Source organism: Panthera pardus, unplaced genomic scaffold (assembly GCF_024362965.1).
Source record: "Panthera pardus isolate Hobbes unplaced genomic scaffold, ASM2436296v1 HiC_scaffold_18, whole genome shotgun sequence".
NCBI lineage: Eukaryota > Metazoa > Chordata > Mammalia > Carnivora > Felidae > Panthera > Panthera pardus.
This window is the reverse complement of record NW_026526743.1, coordinates 30,859,747-30,880,997: the sequence shown is the minus strand read 5'-3', so window position 1 is coordinate 30,880,997 and position 21,251 is coordinate 30,859,747. Positions and strand designations below refer to the sequence as shown.

Genomic DNA, 21,251 nt, shown 5'->3' with positions numbered 1-21,251 from the left:
TTGGGCAATCAGGAAAGAAAAAGAAAAAGTATACAGACTGGAAAGCAAGAAGCAACACTATATGGAGAAGACAAGACCTTTTATAATTTAAAAAACCTAAATAAATATTTGCAAATCGTATCTGATTAAGAGACTTATATCTAAAATATATAAAGAATTCTTGTAACTCAATAATAAAATGAAAAATAACCCAATTTAAAAATGGGCAAAAGATATGAACAGGCATTTCTCCAAAAGAAGAAATCGAAATGACCAATAAGCACATGAAAAGATATTCATCATTAGCCATCAAGGAAATGCAAATCAAAGCTCCGCTAAAGTACCACTTCACAACCACGAGGTGGCTATAACAAAAAAGACAGGTAAGTGTTGGCAAGTATGGAGAAACTGGAACCCTCATACACTGCTTGTGGGAATGTAAAAAGGTGTAACTGCATTGGAAAATAGTCTAAAAATTACTCAAAAGGTTAAACATAGAATATGGTATGGCCCAGCAATTCTATTCCTAGACATATACCCAAGGGAAATGGAAACATATGGATGTTTGTAGTACCATTATTCATAACAGCCAAAAAGTGGAAACAACCCAACTATGCATCATGAAGGAATGGATAAACAAAATGTGGTATAGCCATACAATTGAAATTTGGCAAAACAACAACAAAAGAAGTACCAATACATCTATATTGTAGATGACCTTTGAAAACATTATGCTAAATTAAAGAAGCCTATCACAAAGGACCACATGTTGTATGACTCCATTTATTTCAAATGTCCAGAACAGGCAAATCCACAAAGTAGACTTGTGGTTGCCTAGGACTTAGAGTGGTGGGAGAACTAGGGAGTGACTGTTAATGGGTATAGGGTTTCTTCTGGGGGTGAGGAAAATGTTCTAAAATTGATCATGTAGTAACAGTTTCACAATTCTATGACTACACTAAAAATTATTTATTTCTACACCGTAAATGGGTAGACTGTACAATACATGAATTACATGATGAGCCCTACTTCAATAGGGCTATGTTTTTTTAAAATAATGAATTCTCTGGAAGTAAAACAACTTTACTCTCATTACTTTCTTGAGGATTGCAAAGTTACACTGAATTTACATTGTTACTGTTATAAAATATTGTATGGTCACTTAAATAACCATCTTTCTTTTTTCTAATGTATTCTTTTACTTAATCACTTAAATACCAAGCAAATCCTGTTAATGAAAAGAAACTATTTCCAGGGCCTTTCTACATAACCTTTATCTCAAATTAAAAGTTGCAACATGGGGTGCCTGGGTGGCTCAGTCAGTTAAGCATCGACTTCAGCTCATGATCTCACCACTCGTGAGTTCAAACCCCGCCATCAGGGCTTCTGAGCTGTCAGCACAGAAGCCTGGAACCTGCTTCAGATTCTGTATCTCCCTCTCTCTCCACCCCACTCCTGCTCACACTCTGTCTCTTTCTCTCAAAAATAAATAAACATTAAAAAAAAAAAGCTGCAACTTACTCAAGTATATGGTAAAATGAAGTAAGACTGCAGAAAATACCAGGATTAATTTCTTCTGCATAAATATATCATTATGTATTTTCTCAGTTTCCCCAAACAGTAATTAGAAGCTTTCAATACTTAGTACGCTATATATCATATTCCTGGGAGTTTAGAATACATATATTAACATTTAAAATACTCATTCTATTTTTTTCATCTTTTCAGCCTTCAAGAATACTCTCTTCTTTCTTTTCCCTTTCATACCTGAATATCTCGAGTGGTCTACAGATGATACCTTAATTTTCTTACCACTTATACATTCCTTTTGATTTGGTTTCTGTCCCTCCATCCTTTTTCATAAAAAAATCCTTTCTTCATATCACCAATTACTTCTCAGAGTCACTCAATAATCTGTTTTTATCCTCTTCAGTATCTTAATTTTTGACGTGTGGCTCATCACTTTTTCTAAGGATTCAGAAACACTACAAAGTCTTAGATCTAATTATTCTAATTCTTTGTCTCTTCTTTTTTCCTCTGTCCCACAAATGCAGGTTCCCCAAGATTCTGGCCAAAACTCTTTGTCTTCTCACTCTATACTTTCTACTTCAGTTATCTTACGATGTCCCACACCTTCAAACTATCACTGTGTAGTGGATACCTGCAAAATAAAGATCTTCTGAAATCTAGTGTTACATTTTTCAATCCAGTGTAGATCTCTTCACCTGAAGTAATCTAACTGCTTCTGCTGTGTTCCACTTCATACTAGGTTCATCTGGTATAGGTTTTATTGTAGTTTTCCCCTACCCAATGTCTTCACTCAGCCTGGCAGTCAAGACCTTACACCCATATAACTTCCCAAATCATCTCTCACTGCTATAAGTACTACTCATTCACTAAAATAAAGATATGTCCCTTCCTTTAAAAATAACAATCTAACCACAAATTACTACATACACACATGCATATCTTTTTAGTTCCATACATGTTTTAGTGAGTGATAAATATAAGGTTAAATAGAATAATCTGTAAAGAGTTTAGAAAATAGGCACAAAAACATTAACTAAGTATCACACTAAGCACTGCATGGATTAGCTTATTTTAACACTGAAAACAATCTTATGTGGTTGGTACCAATATTTTCCACATCTTATAGATGAAGGTAATGAAGTCTAGAAAGATGAACAAACTTAAACTTGCCAAAGGTCACATGGCATGTAAGTTGCAGAAAGAAGCTTTAAACTCAAAGCTAACTCCAAAGTTGCTATTTTGTTTTATTGTTAACGTTGAATTATACAGTATTTCTAACATAGAGAAAATAAACTAATACCCATGAAATGAAATAGATAGTAATATTTGCCTTACTTAGTTTAAATTTCTGTCTTCCTCTCCTACCTATCCCCCTCCTTCTCCAGATGTTTATAGATATATATCTATCTCTGCAATGAAGTTACAGAAACATAGCTTGAAAAGATACATAGTAAAGTGAGAATAGTGGTTTGCTTTGGAAAGAGGGAAACAGGACTGGGAATTTCAACGGTTATCCATCATTTTTTTTTATTCTTAAAAAGCAAACAAACAGATTTCAAACAAATACGACATTTGTTAAACCTAGGTGGTAGGCTTATAGGCATCTGTATACTGCTTCTATACTTTTATGTTTTTGCACAGCTAAGTTGTCTAAAATGTACCAAAACATAGGATAATGCTGATTCAAGGCTTAGTCTAGAAACTGATATTTTTAAATGGTACATCACTTTGATCCTAACAGTTAAAAAAAAAAAAGTATCACGTGGTAGGTGGATGGCTGTTAAACGCAGTGATGAAAGGACTTGTGTTCACAGAACAAACAGAAAGCGAGCTTATATATTCTCACACATACACTATATTAATTTAAAATAATCTTACTGGGGATTTACAATCCCACATAATAAATGTTAATGAAAAATAGGCATTTTAATGTATTTAATGCTTTATTAATAAAGGACACAAATGTATGAAATCTCATTTTAAATAATTATAAAAAATAAACTCTTTCTTCTCCCATTTAAATTAAGCCAGATTTCTTCTTCATAGCTGAAATTCCCATGTACATTTAAATAAGTATTGAAGACTGATTAATTCAGGGCTTTTCTAAAAATTAGAAATGTAAAATGTAAAAAAATATAAGGAGCTTTAACTTAAATATATTATGGAAATGACAACACAAATTGCATTAAACCCAAATGGAGAGTGCTTCTTAATACTCTTCTGAGACAACATCAGTTTCCATGAAAGTGTCTCCAAAATATCCTCCAGGGGAGCCTGGGTGTCTCAGCTGGTTAAGCATTCGACCCCTCATTTCCACTCAGGTCACAATCTCCGGTTCACGGGATCAAGCCCCACGTAAAGCTTTATGCTTACAGCGTAGGGCCTGCTCTCTCTCTACCTCTCTCTCTGCTCCTCCCTCACTTGCTCTCTCTTTCGCTCTCAAAATAAACAAATAAACATTAAAAAGATATTATCTTCTGAAGTTACAATAAATCAGCTAATCCACTAGGGATAAAATGAGCCATTAAAAACAAAGCCTTATGAATCCATTAAATTTTTCACAATAGCAAGTACCTTGATATAACAAAAGTAACAAATTATAATGATGGTGCATGTGCTTAATTAATCATGCATAGTAAAATATTTGTTTCACTATTTTAAATTAGAGATACCACTCCTCAACAACTTTTTCAGGATCAACTAAAAGAATTAAACAGTGCTTTAGATGTTAACTCCTCCAATATCATGCTGAGATATTAAGCTTATTTTACATATAGGAAAAGTTTGTAAAGAAGCATTTCATTTTGCCTCCTCCATTAAGCCAATTTAATACTCAGAAATGTATCTGAGCTACTATAAAAAATTAGTTTACATAGTAACTGAGCAAAAGATACACATTCTTTTAATCTTTAAAAAAAAATTTTTTTACACTTATTTATTTTTGATAGACAAAGAGAGACAGAGCACAAGTGGGGGAGGGGCAGAGAGAGAAGGAGACACAGAATCAGAAGCAGGCTCCAGGCTCCGAGCTGTCAGCACAGAGCCTGATGCGGGGCTCGAACTCACAAATGGTGAGATCATGAACTGAGCCGAAGTCGGACGCTTAACTGACTGAGCCAGCCAGGAGCCCCATATATATTCTTTTAATCTTTTCTAATGTCTATATTGCTCTGCTTATTCCTATACCTGTCATTCCAACTTTTGCTTAAGTTTATTATAGGAGTTATTACATGACAGTAATTACTGTTTCTAAAAAAATCTACATGACAAGTATAATTTACTTATATCCACCTTCAGCCAAAAATTAAAATTCTAAAATAAGAAACTCGAGAAATTGTGGCTCTCATACTCATTAAAGATACCCATTTCATTAATATCATTATTAATAAATATTAGAATGATGCTGTTATACACTTAAGAAATCCACAGTGCTGAAAAACAAATGTTATCTCTTCTGTACATTCCAACAGCTCTAGATGCTTTCCCCCCACCAAAAGTATGTCATCTATATTTCTCTTTAATATATCATTAAAACAGTTTTCAGATACATATCTCTCTCATTCTTCTCTCCCTTCAAGGTAAAATAAATCTAAGAGATCCTTAGCAACTCATTTGTCTTCCTCAAATTATGCAAATCCCTTTAATTTATCCCAATCTTAGCCAAAATTTTCCCTGAAAGAAAAAGAAATTTAGAAAGTACATTAAAACAAAGGTAAGGAGCAGACCTCAAGAATTTCAGAGAGGAACTCAGTCATTTATAGACCATTACTGCTCAAAGGACATCCTGGCAATGAGAAAATACATAAAAATCTGTATGCTAGGCTTAGAAATTTTTTCTAAATGACAAAACAATAAGACTTGGTATATTTTTAATTCTCACTCATGATCAAAACTAGAGGGTTAAAACATTTCTTTGGGATGATATTTTAAATGAAAATTATCAAAAAATTAAGTGGCTTGTCCTGACAACTTGGGTAACTTGAACATGAATGAGATTTCAGATGATATGTGAAATTATTAATTATTAGTAATTAGGAGATGTATGAAGAAGTATGTAGAAGCAAAGTCTCATAACTACAATATACTTTCAAATCATACAGCAAAAACCAACAAAATGTATGTACTCATCTATAAATAAAAATAAAGTAAGTATGGCAAAATGTTAACAACTATTGAAGTGTAAGTCGCTTATTTACTCTTCTTTCATTCATTTACTTCTCGTGTTTACTTTTCTGGATAGTGAATATTTCTAATTAAAAAAAAAAAAAACCCGAAAAGTAACTTTCCTGATTTACTGCACACTAACAACTCAATTAACTGGAAATACACATGTTTCCATAAGACAATTTCAATTTAAAGTCTGGAATCCCAAGAACATAGATAGCTTTGTTTTTAGGGGAAAAAATTTAAACTGTACAGCCATCTACCAACTCTTCAAAGTATTTCATAAGTCGACAATATTTTAATGGATACAGAGCCCAATGTATAGATAATGATTTCCAGAGAGAAAACAATTCTCCTGGTCATAGACAAGCTATTCACATCCCTCATTATTTACTGGCTCTCACCAACTAAGCACATCTATGTCACTCCTCATAACGAAAACGCTTTCCTTTAGATCAGGCAAGAGGGGTCCCTTCCTTGGGCAGCCCGATGTAGAGGGTCTGGTTCCTTTGCCACATCCCTCCTCAGGGCCAAAAAGATACATTATCTCTTCCCTCTGCAAAACGTGCTCCAGGTATGCAGGAATTCTCTACCTAAAACAGCCTCACACCTACTTGCAGAGCCCACCTCCATTTATTCCCTAGGTCTGTTCTCTCAAGGAATTCCTTGTAGGGCAAGGGACATATATGGCCAGTATGTACGTGCTTAGGACAAAGAGATGTGAAGAGGGAGGTGGAGTTGTAGATGGAGGCTGCCAAGTCCACACTTGTATGTGAAGCCCCTCTGACAAGCAGGACGAAACCAGGGGTGGAAAGAGAAGTAGAATGCTTCACTTCTGCCATATTCTGGATTTGGAACTCTACAGTCCAAGATTTCTGAATTCAAACCAGTGCTTCTGTTTGTCAAGGAAGAAGGACAGAACATATTTACCAGTTTATTGGTTCTATTTACAACTTCTAAATATTCTCACATACAACAATGAGAGCTTCTATTTGTTCTTTTCCCTGGGGCCCACAAATATCAGAGACACGCCTGCATATGAAAAAAATGGTTATATAAGAAAAACAAACAATAACAAGGAAATAGGATCAGAGAATCTTTTTTAGATTATACCACTAGAAAGCTATGTAAACTTTACATCTGGGTCCTACAACTGCAAACTTCTAAAAAATTGATTCATGATTAAAACTACTTCTAGTTCTTGGGGTGCCTGGGTTGTTCAGCTGGTTGAGCACCCAACTCTTAATTTCAGCTCACGTAATGATTTCACTGTTCATGGGATAGAGCCCCGCTTTGGGCTCTGTACTGACGGCCTGGAGCCTGCTTGGGATTCTCTCTCTCCCTCTCTCTGTCCCTCCTCCTCCCCTGCTTGTGCTCTCTCTCTCAAAATACACTTAAAAAAAAAAAGAAAACTACTTCTAGTTCCCAAAATTTAAAAAAATCCTTAAAGCAAGGAATCATTATTAAACAACAAGCTGACTTAACAATTTATAAAAGCACTTTCAAATTCATTGTCACATTTATTAATCAGAAATTCCAAAAATCTACATTCATATATTACAGACAAGAAAACTGCAGAGAAGGTAATTTGCCTAAGACTCCTATGCCAATTATAACAGGGTCAGGACTTGAACCTAGTCCTCCTGACTCTAAATTCAATGCTTTCTCCACTTTATCAAAGAAACTTACATCTGAAAACTCACCTCCAAAATATTTGTTGTCTGACACCAGAACTGAGAAACAAGTGACTGATGCCAAGAACCAAGATGAAAACGATCTTATTCTTTTCCTTCATAAATAGCTTCATTTTCTGGTGACAAAACTTCATGGCTTCTACTTTCTAGTATTATGCCTCAGTTCAGTAACATACAACCACATGAGTAACATTAAGAAAGTGCTAAAAGTACATAAAGCAAAAGAGTCAATAAGAGCATTTTTACAAAATAAAATACAACAACACTTTGGAAATCAGATTATCTGGGGAAAAAAATAGTACTGATCCATGCAGTATTACAATATCTAATGACTTAGCTTGGAATTACATAAAATTATTCTGTAATCAATATTAATGTAAACTATTAAAACAAGTTAAGGGGCACCTGGGTGGCTCAGTCGGTTGAGTGTCCGACTTCGGCTCAGGTCATGATCTCAGAGCTCGTGAGTTCGAGCCTCATGTCGGGCTCTGTGCTGACAGCTCAGAGCTGGAGCCTGCTTCGGATTCTGTGTCTCCCCTCTCTCTGCCCCTCCCTGCTCACATTCTGCCTCTGTCTCTCTCAAAAATAAATAAAACATTAAAAAAAATTTTTTAAACAAGTAAAAATAGATTATGTATTACAAAATCATAACCTCTTTATCTGTTCTCAATACCTACTTTTCTCAAATCTGGGTTCAACCTTAGGTCTGTGATTTATAAACTATCCTAAGTCCAGTTCCCTCATTTATAAATTAAGATGCCGCTGTTAACATCATAAGATCATTGTGAAGATAAAACGTGATACTTATAGAAAGTACCCTCTGCAATGTCTGGTATAGGACAGGGGCTTGCTGAATAATTACTGAATGAATAAAAATTGTGGGGTTTTTTTTTGAAAATTGTTGAATTTATTTAAATCAGTTAAATATGCATTATTGGGAAATGTGAAACTGTAAATTTTGGATAGCCAACTCTAAATCACTACCTTCTAGATCACTAGATGACTCCTAGCATGAGTCTCTCCTAGCAGATAGAAAAGACTAAAGAGGAAAATAAGGATAAGATACTCAAACAGGCTTTTCATAATGAGAAGTCATAAAGTCATAAACTAGGTCCTTATAAAATTCATTCTTTAGGGGAGACTGAGTGGCTCAGTCAGTTAAGAATCTGACTTGGCTCAGGTCATGATCTCACAGTTCCTGAGTTCAAGCCCCACATCAGTCTCTGTGCTGACAGCTTGCAGCCTGGAGCCTGCTTCAGATTCTGTGTCTCCCTCTCTCTCTGCCCCACCCCTGGCTCATGCTTTGTCTCTCTCTCTCTCTCTTTCAGAAACAAAACAAAAAAACAAAAAAACATTAAATTCATTCTTTAAAGGAGTATCTTCTAATTGGCCTCATGGCTTGTGGAAGGCTGAATAATAATGACCCCCCCCCCAAAGATATCAACCTCCTAATCCCCCAAATCTGTAAATATGTTAACACTGCAAAAGAAAATTCAGACTGCAGATGAAATTAAGGTTGACCTTAAAATAGGGGGAGATTATCCTAGATTGTTCAAGGACCCAGAGTAATCACAAGAGTCCTTGTAAGTGGAAGAAAGAGGTAGATGATGGTCATACAATGAATGAGAGAACGACTCAACCAGTCATTGCTGAAGGGGGCCACAAGCCACAGAATGTGGTTAGCCTCCATACACTGGCAAAGCAAGAAAATGGATTCTCTCCTACAGCTTCTAGGAAGGAATGTGGCCCTGCCAACACCTTGATTTTAGCCCAGTGAGATCCATTTTAGTCTTCTGCCTTCCAGGACTATGAGATAATAAATTTGTTGTTTGAAGACACCAAATTTGTGATATTTTTACAGCAACAACAAGAAATTGATACATGACTATATATTCCCAAACCCTAAAGCAACAGAGGGTAACGTGGGCTCGAGTCCTACTGCCTACATTTGAAAACTTGCTGTGCTGTTTACTAGCTGTATGACCCTGAGCAAGCTATTTAGCAATTCTATGCTTCAAACCCCTATCTGTAAAATGAATAGGTGGTAAGATCTACCTCACATAGTTGTTTCAAAGGTTAAATGAGAAAATATATGTAAAGTCATGAACATGACTATAACTGCTCCGAACTTATTGGCTATTTGTGTTTTTATTGTGATTCATAATTATACAAGTCTTCAAAGGAAAGTCTGTACATTTACCTTGATTTCCTAGGGCTCTGTCTAATCATGGGTATACACAACAATTTATCTACAATGATGTTCATTATACTATCCAAAAACAAACTGGTTAAAAAATTATGGCACTTCTACATTATAAATTATTATAAAGTCATTAAAATAGCAGTATAAGTCTTCCAATTAAGGTCAAGGTGGGAGTAATAGGAACTGGATTTACACTCATGTTTGAAACAACTGAAAAGCCAGGCAAAATACATAAAACAATAGCTTTCAAACAATGGACATCAGGTAACCCATGACAGTGATCCCTGAGAGAAGGGAAACAGATGAGCTAAGATTGACTCCTGTCTTAGCTTACTTACTTCAAGGAGAGGGTTTCCACACTGCAGAACAGGGAAAGAGGCAGCCACATGGAATCTTACAGCCTCCTTGAGTTGAGACAAAGCTGGAAGTCCAGGAAAGCCAAGGCAGCTAGTTTGCTGGGGAATGTTCTGGAGATGAGAGAGCTTCACAGGGAAACAGCTCTAGAGATCTTCATAAGGTTTTAAGTAAGTATGGATTAGTGCTACTAGTTTGTGGAGAAACTACCCAAGGCCCAGAACAAACTACTTGAAAACAGCTGACTTCTCACTAGGGCCAAGAATAGTTCATCTTCCCATCAGAGTCATAGTGGAAAATCTTGTATTTCACAAGGTACTGGACAGAGAAGGCTATTGTGTCAGGAGTGTGGGAAAATTAACCCTAAAGATTGCTCTAGTCCAGCCTAACAAAGCCCAAAAACAGATCTTATACAGATAAACGGATTTCAAAGTAACTGTATCTCAGAACAAAATTCAAGAATATTTATAGGAATGTAAAACTTTCCATCACTGTTAACAAGGTAAGATTCAAAATGTCTGGCATCCATTCAAAAATTATCAGGCATTCAAAGCAGGAGAAAACACAGACTACACTGAGGAGAAAAATCAATCAACAAAAGCAGACTCGGAAATGACACTGATGATAGATGTAGTAGACAAGGACAGTAGCACAGCTATTATAATTATACTCCAAATGTTCAGTACGTTAGAGGAAAGATTGAGCATGTTAGGCAGAGACGTGTAAAGCATAAAATGAATGAAAATGAGATTTAAGAAACACACTGGATGGGGAGATTACACAACAGAAGAAAAGAGTGAATACATACTAATAAAAATTATCCAAAAACAGGACAACAAAATATCCAAACAGGGGGCACCTGGGTGGCTCAGTCAGTTAAGCATCCAGCTCTTGATTTCAGCTCAGTTCATGATCTAACCGTTTGTGGGTTTGAGCCCTGCACTGGGCTCTGTGCTGAGTGTGGAGCCTGCTTGGGATTCTCTCTCTCCCTCTCCGTCTGCCCCTCCCCACCACCGCCGCTCCCACTTGCACTTTCTCTCTCTGTCTCAAATAAATAAACTTAAAAAAAAAAAATCCAAAATGAAAGGCAAGGTTTTGGCTTACATTTTTTTTTTTTTTTTTTTAGTCATCAATCACACCTTTGTGCATACATAAAAAGGAAAACCAAGTGGGGTGCCTGGGTGGCTCAGTCAGTTAAGTGTCCGACTTTGGCTCAGGTCATGATCTCACGGTTTGTGGGTTCAAGCCCCATGTCGGGCTCTGTGCTGACAGCTCCGAGCCTGAAGCCTGCTTCGGATTCTGCGTCTCCCTCTCTCTCTGCCCCTCCCCTGCTCGTGCTCTGTCTCACTCTATCAAAAATAAATAAATGTAAAAAGATTAAAAAAAAAAAACTTAAAAAAAAAGGAAAACTAAGTGAAATAAATCAGTTAAGGTATTCCTAAAACTGCTTCAAAATTCAGAGACCTAATCTTCATCAATTTTCCACTTAGAGTCATCACTATCCAATATCCAAGTTCATCCCCATAAAATTATCCTGTGTGCCATGAAAAGTGCTGGTGATGAAGCATTTCCTAATATAATCCATAATGTGAAAAGCCAAGGCTGAGAGTCTCCCAAACATGGTTTTATAATTATGCAGAGCTAATTTTCTTTGACTCTGGCTCCAGAAACATTGCCAGTACTTTGAACACAAATTGCTTTCTACCAGTTAAGAGTGCCCTCTGCTCCTGTCTTCTGGATTTCCTTCCATCTGCTGACACCCTGACACTTTGAATGCAAGTGCATGTAATTCCAACCTCTTCATAACTGCTGCTTCCCTAAGAGGTATTATAAAATGCCATCAATCGAAAGATGCATCCAGTTTCAGAGGTCTTAAAATATGAAAAATGTGAATCTTGTAGATGAAATAAAAATACTCGTATTCTTAAAAACAAAAAGTGTATGTCCTCATAAAGGCTGTATACTAATGTTCATAGCAATTTTATTCATGATAATTCCAAATTAGAAACAGTATCTTCTTCCAAAAGACAAGCAGATAAACAAATTGCAGTATATCCATATAAAGGAATACTACTTCGGAATAAAAAACAAAATGAACTACTATACCTGTACCTACTGGATGAATCTCAAAACAATTACACCAAATAAAAGAAACCAGATAAAAAGAGTAAACACTATATTATTCCATGTGTATAAAATTCTAGAAAATGCAAACTAATCTATAGTGACAGAAATCAGATTAGTGGTTGCCCTTGTGGGGCGGGGGGAGTGGGAAATGGAAGAAAAGAGACACAGGACACTTTTTAGGGTGATGAGTATGTTCATTATCCTGATTGTCATGATGGTTTCACTGGTGTGTGTGTGTGTGTGTGTATTTAGCAAACTGTACACTTTAAATATGTTCGGTTCATTACATGTCAATTATATCTACATAAAGCTGAAAATTTGAACAAAACAAATAGGTAAACAGATACAGAGCATAAGACTAAAAGCATACATGCATGTGAACTATACTACCATTTAAAAAAAGACAATACAGAGAGGGAGGGATGCAAACCATAAGAGACTCTTAAATACTGAGAACAAACTGAGGATTGATGCGCAGTAGGGGGGAAGGGAAAGTGGGTGATGGGCATTGAGGGCACCTGTTGGGATGAGCACTGAGTGTTGTATGGAAACCAATTTGACAATAAATTATATTTAATAGAGAAAAAAAAAGACTGAAAACATAGATCTCCCAAATATAAAAAGGGATTGTTTCTAGTTGGTGCGATGAGGAGTGACTTTCCTTGCTTGTGCTTTCTAAACTTTTTCTGAATACTTGCAATGAACATGTTTACTTTTGTAGTTGTCAAATGTCTAGGTCTCTTCATATATTAGGCAGTCAGTAGATGCCTGAAATAAATCATTTTCATTAAGAGATCTGAAATATTACAAATCCCCAAAGGAGAAACACAATGCTACATAAACCAATATTTTAGAATCCACCACCATTTTCGATTATTTATATATCACGTCTAGGCATATACTGCTGACAATACGTTATTCGGGAGGCTGGTTCATGCATATTTGTTATATGGGTCTTATCTCCCTTGTGAGTTACAAAAAAGCAGAATGCCTACCATATTGTCTTATATATGTCAGGTATTAAAAATATATTTGTTGAATTTATCAACAAATGAATATCTTACAGACAAAACCATCTAAAAATTATAACTACATTAGTGCTTAGTACATGGTATGTTCTCAAAAGTTTGTATCCAACTTTTAAAAAAACTTAAATCCCTCTCTTCAATATAAATTTAACCTAAATCAAATACCAAGCAAGGACTACTTCTTATTTCACACACAGCACAGCACCATGCAAAATCACACAGGTTGACGGAGTACTTATGAAACTGAATAAACAATTTCCAGAATTTGTTCATATAATCACAAGCATCCAACATGAAACAAAGCTCAGAAACTACACAATGGTACTGAGATGTTGTGTTATTACATAGGGTTCACAAACTAAATGAGTGCCTTAAAAACAAACAAGCAAAAAAGGCTGATTCCAGGTCTAAGGGAAATTAAAAACATCTTCTTGCACCAGAAAGTAGAGAAGTAATTAGAGATTGATGAGGACATATTAATAGGGCATGGAATTAGCTTAAAAGGATTCCCACTAGCCAAATGCTCAAAAAGAATCAAAATGATAATAACTTATAACATGTTTAATGTTTTTTTGAATCCCTGGGTCCAACTCTTGATGAAAACAATTCCACTTTTTATTTATTTATTAATTCCAAAGGGGAAAAGGTACTTTTACTAAGTGATAAAACTCAGTATCACCAATAATGGGACAAACTAATATCACACCTCCTATTGAAATTCAATGGAAATACACAAAATCATCTGCAGCATTCTTACCAAAATAAATAAACAAACAAACAAACAAACAAATAAATAAATAAATTTAAGCTGTATTATGAAGAAACAATTAGACAAATACAGGCAACTGGCCTGGACTTTTAAAAAATGTCATGCCAGGAAAGAACAACAAAAAGGCCTGGAAAACCTGTATTAGGTTAAAGGAGAGTTAAGGAGATACAAATGCAATGCCTGGCTTTTGACAGGATCCTGGATTTTAAAACAAACATCTCTAAAGAATATTATGGGGTAACTTAAGAAATCTGAATTTGGAGGTGGGGGGGTTGCCTGGCTGGCTCAGTTGGTAGAGTGTGCGACTCTTGATCTCAGGGCTTTGAGTTCGAGCCTCACTTTGGGTGTAGAGATTACTTAAAAATAAAATCTTCTTTAAAAAAATTGAAATTCGCATAGTATTCGTATAGGATTTTATTGGACTATACACTATGATATTTATTGTTACTATCTGTTAATTTCTTGATTGTGATAAAAGTATTCTTGTAGGAGGATATACCTGTTCTAAGAAGAGCCATGTTAAAATAATTGGGGGTAGGGGCAACTGGGTGGCTCAGATGGTTGAGCGTCTGACTCTTAATTTCAGCTCAGGGCATGATCCCTCGGTCGTGGGACTGAGCCCCGCATTGGGCTCCACATTCAGTGTGGATTCTCTCTCTCTCCCCCTCTCAGCCCCTCTCTCTGGCTCATGTGGTCTCTCTCTCTCTAAAAAAATAATAATAATTATATATATATATATACTAATATATATAATTATATATATATTAATATATATATAATTATATATATATTTATATATAATTATATATATAGTGTCATGATATATATATATATCATTTATATATATCATGATATATCATAAATGATATTATTTATGTCATTTATATATATTTCTATATATATATATAGTGTCATGATATCCCATTACTGGTGATACTAAGTTTTAACACTTAGTAAAAATTACCTTTTATTAAAAATAAAAATAAAACAAGAAAGCAAATGTGGCAAAAAATTAACAGATCGTGAGTCTACATCAATGGGAATATGGGTGTTCATTATATAATTCTTTCATCTTTTCTGTAAGTTTAAAATATTTTCCAAAATAAAGTTAGAAAAAAATAAGTGATACCTTCAAAATCTACAGTTTGAACACATTCATAATATTGACATTTCTAATATCACTTACGCTGAATTGGACCCATTTTTGTTCTTGTAAAATAACAAAAACACAGGCCTAGCCTTAGAAGTATCTTCCTTTTTGTACTTTTAGTACTTAGCACAGCACCTGACAGATAAATAGCAGGTGCTCAAGGAACACGTGCTGTTTCTGCTAAGCCATTAGTAGTTGTTTGACTTTAGACAGGTTGTTTCCCTTCCTGACACTTCAAATACTTGATCTGCAAATTCTGGGAAATATTACTAACTTGCATACAACCCACAATATTACCAAAAGACTCAAATAATGTTAAAAAAAAAAAAACCACTTTTCAAAATACTGTGCAAAAGTTATTACTATTTCTATCTCTAATTATACTCTTAACGTTTACTATTTTAATTTTTTAAAGATTACTTCTAAAAGTCTTACATTCATTTGAGGTATTTAGGGGAATAAAGCCCTGGGAAATTTATCTAGCAATATCACAAGTATATCTCTCAGTAACTTTTTTTTTCTTCTCTTTTCTTTTAACGTTTATTTACTTTGAGAGAGAGATAGAGAGCAAGCAGGGGAGGGGCAGAAACAGAGCGGGGGACAGAATCCCAAGCAGGATTCGCACCATCAGCACGAAGCCCAATGTGGCGCCCAAACCCACAAACCGCGAGATCACGACCTGAGCCGAAATCAAGAGTTGGGTGCTTAACTGACGGAGCCACCCAGGCGCCCCACTATTTCTTTTTTGACACACAAAAAAATAGTATTTCAAGTTGAGTACATAGCACAGCTTTGTAAGAGTTTTGTAAATAGTCTGTAATAAAGTAGATTAGAAGCTCAAAAGAAAAGGGCCTTTCTTGGCTCTGCCATTCACAAAAGCAACTGGACCTTAGACAATTGTATAATATATGTTCATATATTAATAGATGTATATGAAGAATCACATAATGGGAGATCGCTAAAAAGTCATGAAACAAAGAGACAACCTAGAAACTACAATACCTCCTTTAAACAGGATAGGTCAAAGAAATTAATTTTTGGTTTGTAAATCACTCATTCCTAATCACTCAGCTGGACAGCTAAGGAAAAGTACTGGAAACCACTGTAATCGAAACTGAATCAGAAATGAAAAGAGAACAGCTCTGAAATTATAATGGGATCAGAGGGAAAGTATGATTTTTCAATTTGAGTTCTTCGAAGGCAAAGGACCAGATCCTTCATTTTTGCAACCTCACTGCCCAGCATAATCTCATATACCTGGTGGACAACTAGTAAATTTTGAATAAAAGCATTAAAAATGCAACATTTCCAAAACACAGATGTTATATAAAATTCAGTATATACACCTTATACCTACATTTGACAAATAATAAGGGTGTTTTCTTTAAAGACTAAAGATATAGTTAAAACCTTATGACACATTAAAAGCTATATACACCTAACAAACAAAACCCTCCAAAAGTTAACTTATCTCCCAATTTGGAGACAACCAGTCATATTTGCATTTTATAACACAACACAGGAACCTAAGTGTCTCACTATCGTATGGTATCACTTTCATTTCTGAGTTTAAACTACAAAAGGAATCTGATAATTAGTTAGCAAGCAAATTATGACTTCGCTACCACTGGTTTTTTTTTTTTTCGTATTTGAGAATGGAGGAAAATCTTGTCCAGATCAAAAATCCTATGAAATTCCATGAAATGGTCAATGTAAACTTGTACTGCTTTCAGGTACACAAACACATATTCACGTAGGAAAAAATCTTGCTTTAAAGACTGTCCTTTCGTAATCTGTAAGGTATTACTTGCATCATAAATGTGCAAGGTATTATTTGCACAGTTGAGCATAGCAAATTACCAGATTTTATGTAACTGAAACTGCAGTCCACATTTCCCAACTATGTGCTTACTATCCCTTTTCCTATATTACCCACACTACATTGTATTAAAATATTTCCTTAATTTAAAATAATTTCAGCCCAAATACCCAAATGAAGAAACCTGATCACCCACACTGATGTATTCCAAAACAACTGCGTATTCATGTTATCATAATAGATATAAAGTTGGATGGCTCAGTAGCCCTATCACATTGTTTTCAATTTCAGACATTAACAACAAGTAAATGACGGAGTAGTCCTAAGCTATCTGGAAGTGCGCCTCATCAATAAAATTAAACACAACAAAATTTTGTTAGACCTACTTTGAAGTTTGGCTTGGATCTCATGCTCTTCACATACTGCACTAATCCACAAATTTCTCACCAACTGCTGCCTCTTCCCCACCCCTGGAATTCACTTCCTGTTCACCTTTCACCCTTAAGTATGCATGTTAGAGGTCAACGGCCTTAAAGCTACTGTTAACGACTGGAGTTTCTGTTACTCTGATTCTTCGAAGGCTGTGCAGAGCTCAACTCTTCTACAATACAGTACAGAGTTTAGTTATTAAGATCGTATTTTAGAACTAGCTAATAGTCCATGAATTTCTCCGTTCAAATAGAATATTTTAATCCTGAAGACATGACAGAAATGTCAAAGCCAAAAACTAGTCCACTTTAACTGGGGGAAAAAAAAGGAACTAAAAGGGAAATTCCTATACATAATTTCTATTTTTTGTTCTGGCTTAGACAATAGGAATTCTGAAACTTCTTATAGGCAATATACCACACCAAATGCATAAAGATTTAAGCAAACTGATCAACAGAAGGATGGTATAAGATTTTTAATCACTTCAAGGAGACGATCTAAAAACTTCTTAGTTTTTTCTCTTCCTTTTGTCCAGAGTATAAGTGGAGTGACAAGTTTTTTTTTAATTGTACACACACACATATATATATATATGTTGGGTTTTTTGACTTAGGAAAAGTTACCACTAGGAGAAAAAAAAACCTAGCAAAGAGCTTGGGATCCTCTGAGTTCAATTGAGTATAACAACATATAGCAAATCCCTTTAGTTTTACATAGGTTTTTTCCCATTCTTTTTAAACATAGTTTATGAGTTTTTTTTAATATTTATTTTTGACAGAGAGAGAGAGAGACAGAGCATGAGCGGGGGAGGGGCAGAGAGAGAAGGAGACACAGAATCTGAAGCAGGCTCCAGGCTCTGAGCTGTCAGCACAGAGCCCGATGCAGAACTCGAACTCACAGACCCCAAGATCATGACCTGAGTTGGTTGGACGCTCAACCGACTAAGCCACCCAGGCACCCCCCCTTCTTTTTTAAAAACACCTTTCCTTCTACACAAAATTAGCTATGTTTCTGCTTAAGAAATGTGTTCCAACAGATTTTTACTTAAGTGGGGATCCTTACTTAAGTGTAAAAATAACCATTACATATTTGAACATACAAGACCTCCATATAAAACTCTCTTTCTCTTCATCTTTTCCTAACCAAGCATTCTACCACCATCATCATCGCCCTCTGGGGGTGGGAGAGGGTGCCATATAATTAAAGATTTTCATGCTTAATAGAATACATTTTAACTGTCTGGAAATTTACTCATGTTTAATAAGTTCCCTGACATTGTTGGATAGCAGAGAACCTGTCATATTTCTTTATCTTTCTTCATTATTTGTAATCACCACTCACGAGCTAAACAGGCAATATGAATATGTCCTGCAATGAAACCCAAAATTACAACTGCAGAGTCTTAAGAGTTGAAAAGAACCTACCAATTTAGTCCATCTTACACCCACTATAGGAATTCTTTCTGTGACACATCTGAGCCATTCTATTTACCTGCTTTCACTGAAAGGAACTTCAAACTTCTTCTTTAGTATCAGATGATAATCCACTTTTCTGTGACTTTCACTTAGCAGGCCTAATTCTGACCTCTAACGTTCTTTAAACACTTGAAGATAATGATCACATTTATCTTTAGAGCATTTGTTGTTACCTTCTTATTATACAGTTTTATTAAAAATGTCTCAACACTCTTGGAAGCAATAGCTATTTTGGTTTACTTCTCTTTGTTTTGGGAGTGTTTTTCCCTTTGGTAATGGATAAACTATTTGCCAACATGGCCAGAAAACATGAGATGCATGCTCTTTTCCACTTAAAGATTCTAAAGCAAGTTTCTGCCTCATCAGTAGGGTAGATTTTTGAAAGGGGGAGGGGATAAGTAGGGAAAAATCATTTAGTATATTATTGTTACATATTACAATGTGCTAACATACTTTGAAGGAAAGTAAAAGTGGGTAAGACAACAATATAATGGGTTTAAACTTGGTTTGAATCCAGTCTGGCCACTGGCTATCTCCACACTAGCTGTGTGTGTCACTTGGGGTATATACTATTTAATTTCTCTGTACTTCAGTTTCCTCCCACAGAAATTCAAGGAAATAACCGTATCCTAATAAAAGGAGTGTTGTGAGGGATCCATGTATTAATGTATGCTAAAGTATTCAGAATACTGCTTAACACAAAGTAGGTACTCTACATGTTAGTCATTATAATATTTGCTATTGCTACACATCTATTTTAAACTGAATTGTAATGGTAATATATGCAAGAAAAATATAAATACATTTTAATTAAACATGATCCAGATTTTTCCAGTGCTCAATAATAACCTTATTTTTTATGTGGTGCTTTAGCAATCTTGTAATGGTTAAACTATTCAGCCATTCAAAATCATTTTCAGAAAAACAGTTAATAACTTGAAAAATGTCTGCAACATAGTAATTGGAAGGTGAAAAGAGCCACTTGCCAAAAAGCATGAACTATAATGACCTCAACTTTATTTCTTAAAAATGCAAAAATATGTAGGTGAAGGACAGGGATGAGACAAACAACAGATCTCATTGGAAACTCATACAGCAAAATGTCAACAATGGCATCTTTGGTAGTGGTATTACAAGTAACATTAAAAAAATTTTTTTTTAATGTTTATTTATTTTGGGGGCAGAAAGAGAGAAAATGTGTGTGTGTGTGTGTGGTGTGAGCAGGGGAGGGGCAGAGAGAGAGAGGGAGACACAGAATCTGAAGCAGGCTCCAGGCTCTGAGCTGTCAGCACAGAACCCGATGGGGGCTTGAACTCACAAACTGTGAGAACACGACTTGAGCCAAAGTCAGTCGGTTAACTGCCTGAGCCACCCAGGTGCCCCACAAGTAACTTATTTTTAACTTGTTTGTTTTCTATATGGTCCAATTTTTTTAAAAACCACATATTAAATTTTTTATCACAAAAAAATTCATTGTCTTAAAATGTGTCTGACATAGGCTATTCAAACAGGTGTTTCTCTACTTTCTTTAAAAACCTATAGGTAATGTAAGTTTCCCTATCCTTGGGAAGAAAATGAAAAATTCAAGGTACTAAATAAAGTAATAAATTCATCACAGTATGAAACCAAAAAGGAATTATGTACATCCTAAAATTATATTTTTTGTTTTGAATGCTATTTCAGCTATTCCACGTATTTTACACGGCTATCAAACTTACATTAAATTGAATTTATAAACATTGAGAGATCACATAATGTGATTTCTACTTTACAAAGAAGACAAAAATGAAAGATTTTGTGTTACAAAATAGCAGAAGGTGTCTGTCATAAGAGAGCAATGAAAAGTTTATAGTATTTTTTTCTCGAAATTCCTATGCTCTAAAAATTACACAGGAAAATAAGCTAGTATTTTCTTTATGCTTAGTGAGTACTTACATTTAGGAACACTTGCTATAGCTTCTTACCCTTTTTCTTTTCTCATGGTAAAATTCTAGAGTCAATTATATAAGAAATGTTCTCAGCAATATTCACTGTTTTTAATGACTGACACAGACTTCAGAGTACTTACTTCAAGATATTTGAAATTATATCCACAACCACCTGACCTCAGTTGGGACATAAGAAAAAGCAAGGCTTAGAAGTATTCTTTACATATCCAACACTCTCACTGAAGCTTTCTAGAATTCTGAATAGAGTGCCATTATGAATTTTCACACATTAGGTTAAAGAATATCTTGTTTTGGCTATAATAAAATGAATCTCATTTTTTTGATTTGGATAAGCCAAAAGTTATACCAAATAAGAGATTATTTTTTAATCTCTAATGTCTATATACATTCAACTATGCTAATTTAGTCTGAAATTAAATTACTGCAATTAAGAGAGACAGTTAAAAAAAATCTAAAAGAAAAAAATTTATTTCCAAAGAATCTGGGGAAAGACCATAATAACGTAAGAAGAACTACTCATTAATACAGCAATTTTTCTATGTAGTAACCATAACCATCCAGAACATTCTGAAAATTACATA

The 21,251-nt window shown here is 35.0% G+C and overlaps 1 protein-coding gene across 7 annotated transcripts in view; it reads right to left on the bottom strand.

The window, feature by feature from the left end:
- Window positions 1–21,251, bottom strand: part of CHD9 (chromodomain helicase DNA binding protein 9) — a 233,692-nt gene that overhangs the window by 130,613 nt on the left and 81,828 nt on the right. Inside the window, exon 1 of one of the 7 annotated variants that reach the window (XM_019455945.2) lies at window positions 17,204–17,474. The exons of the other annotated variants lie outside the window; for them this stretch is intronic. Coding sequence (XP_019311490.2) covers window positions 17,204–17,227 — 24 coding nt within the window. The 5' untranslated portion in view covers window positions 17,228–17,474. Of the gene's footprint in view, window positions 1–17,203; window positions 17,475–21,251 lie in introns of those variants that run through there. 7 annotated transcript variants of the gene reach the window in all.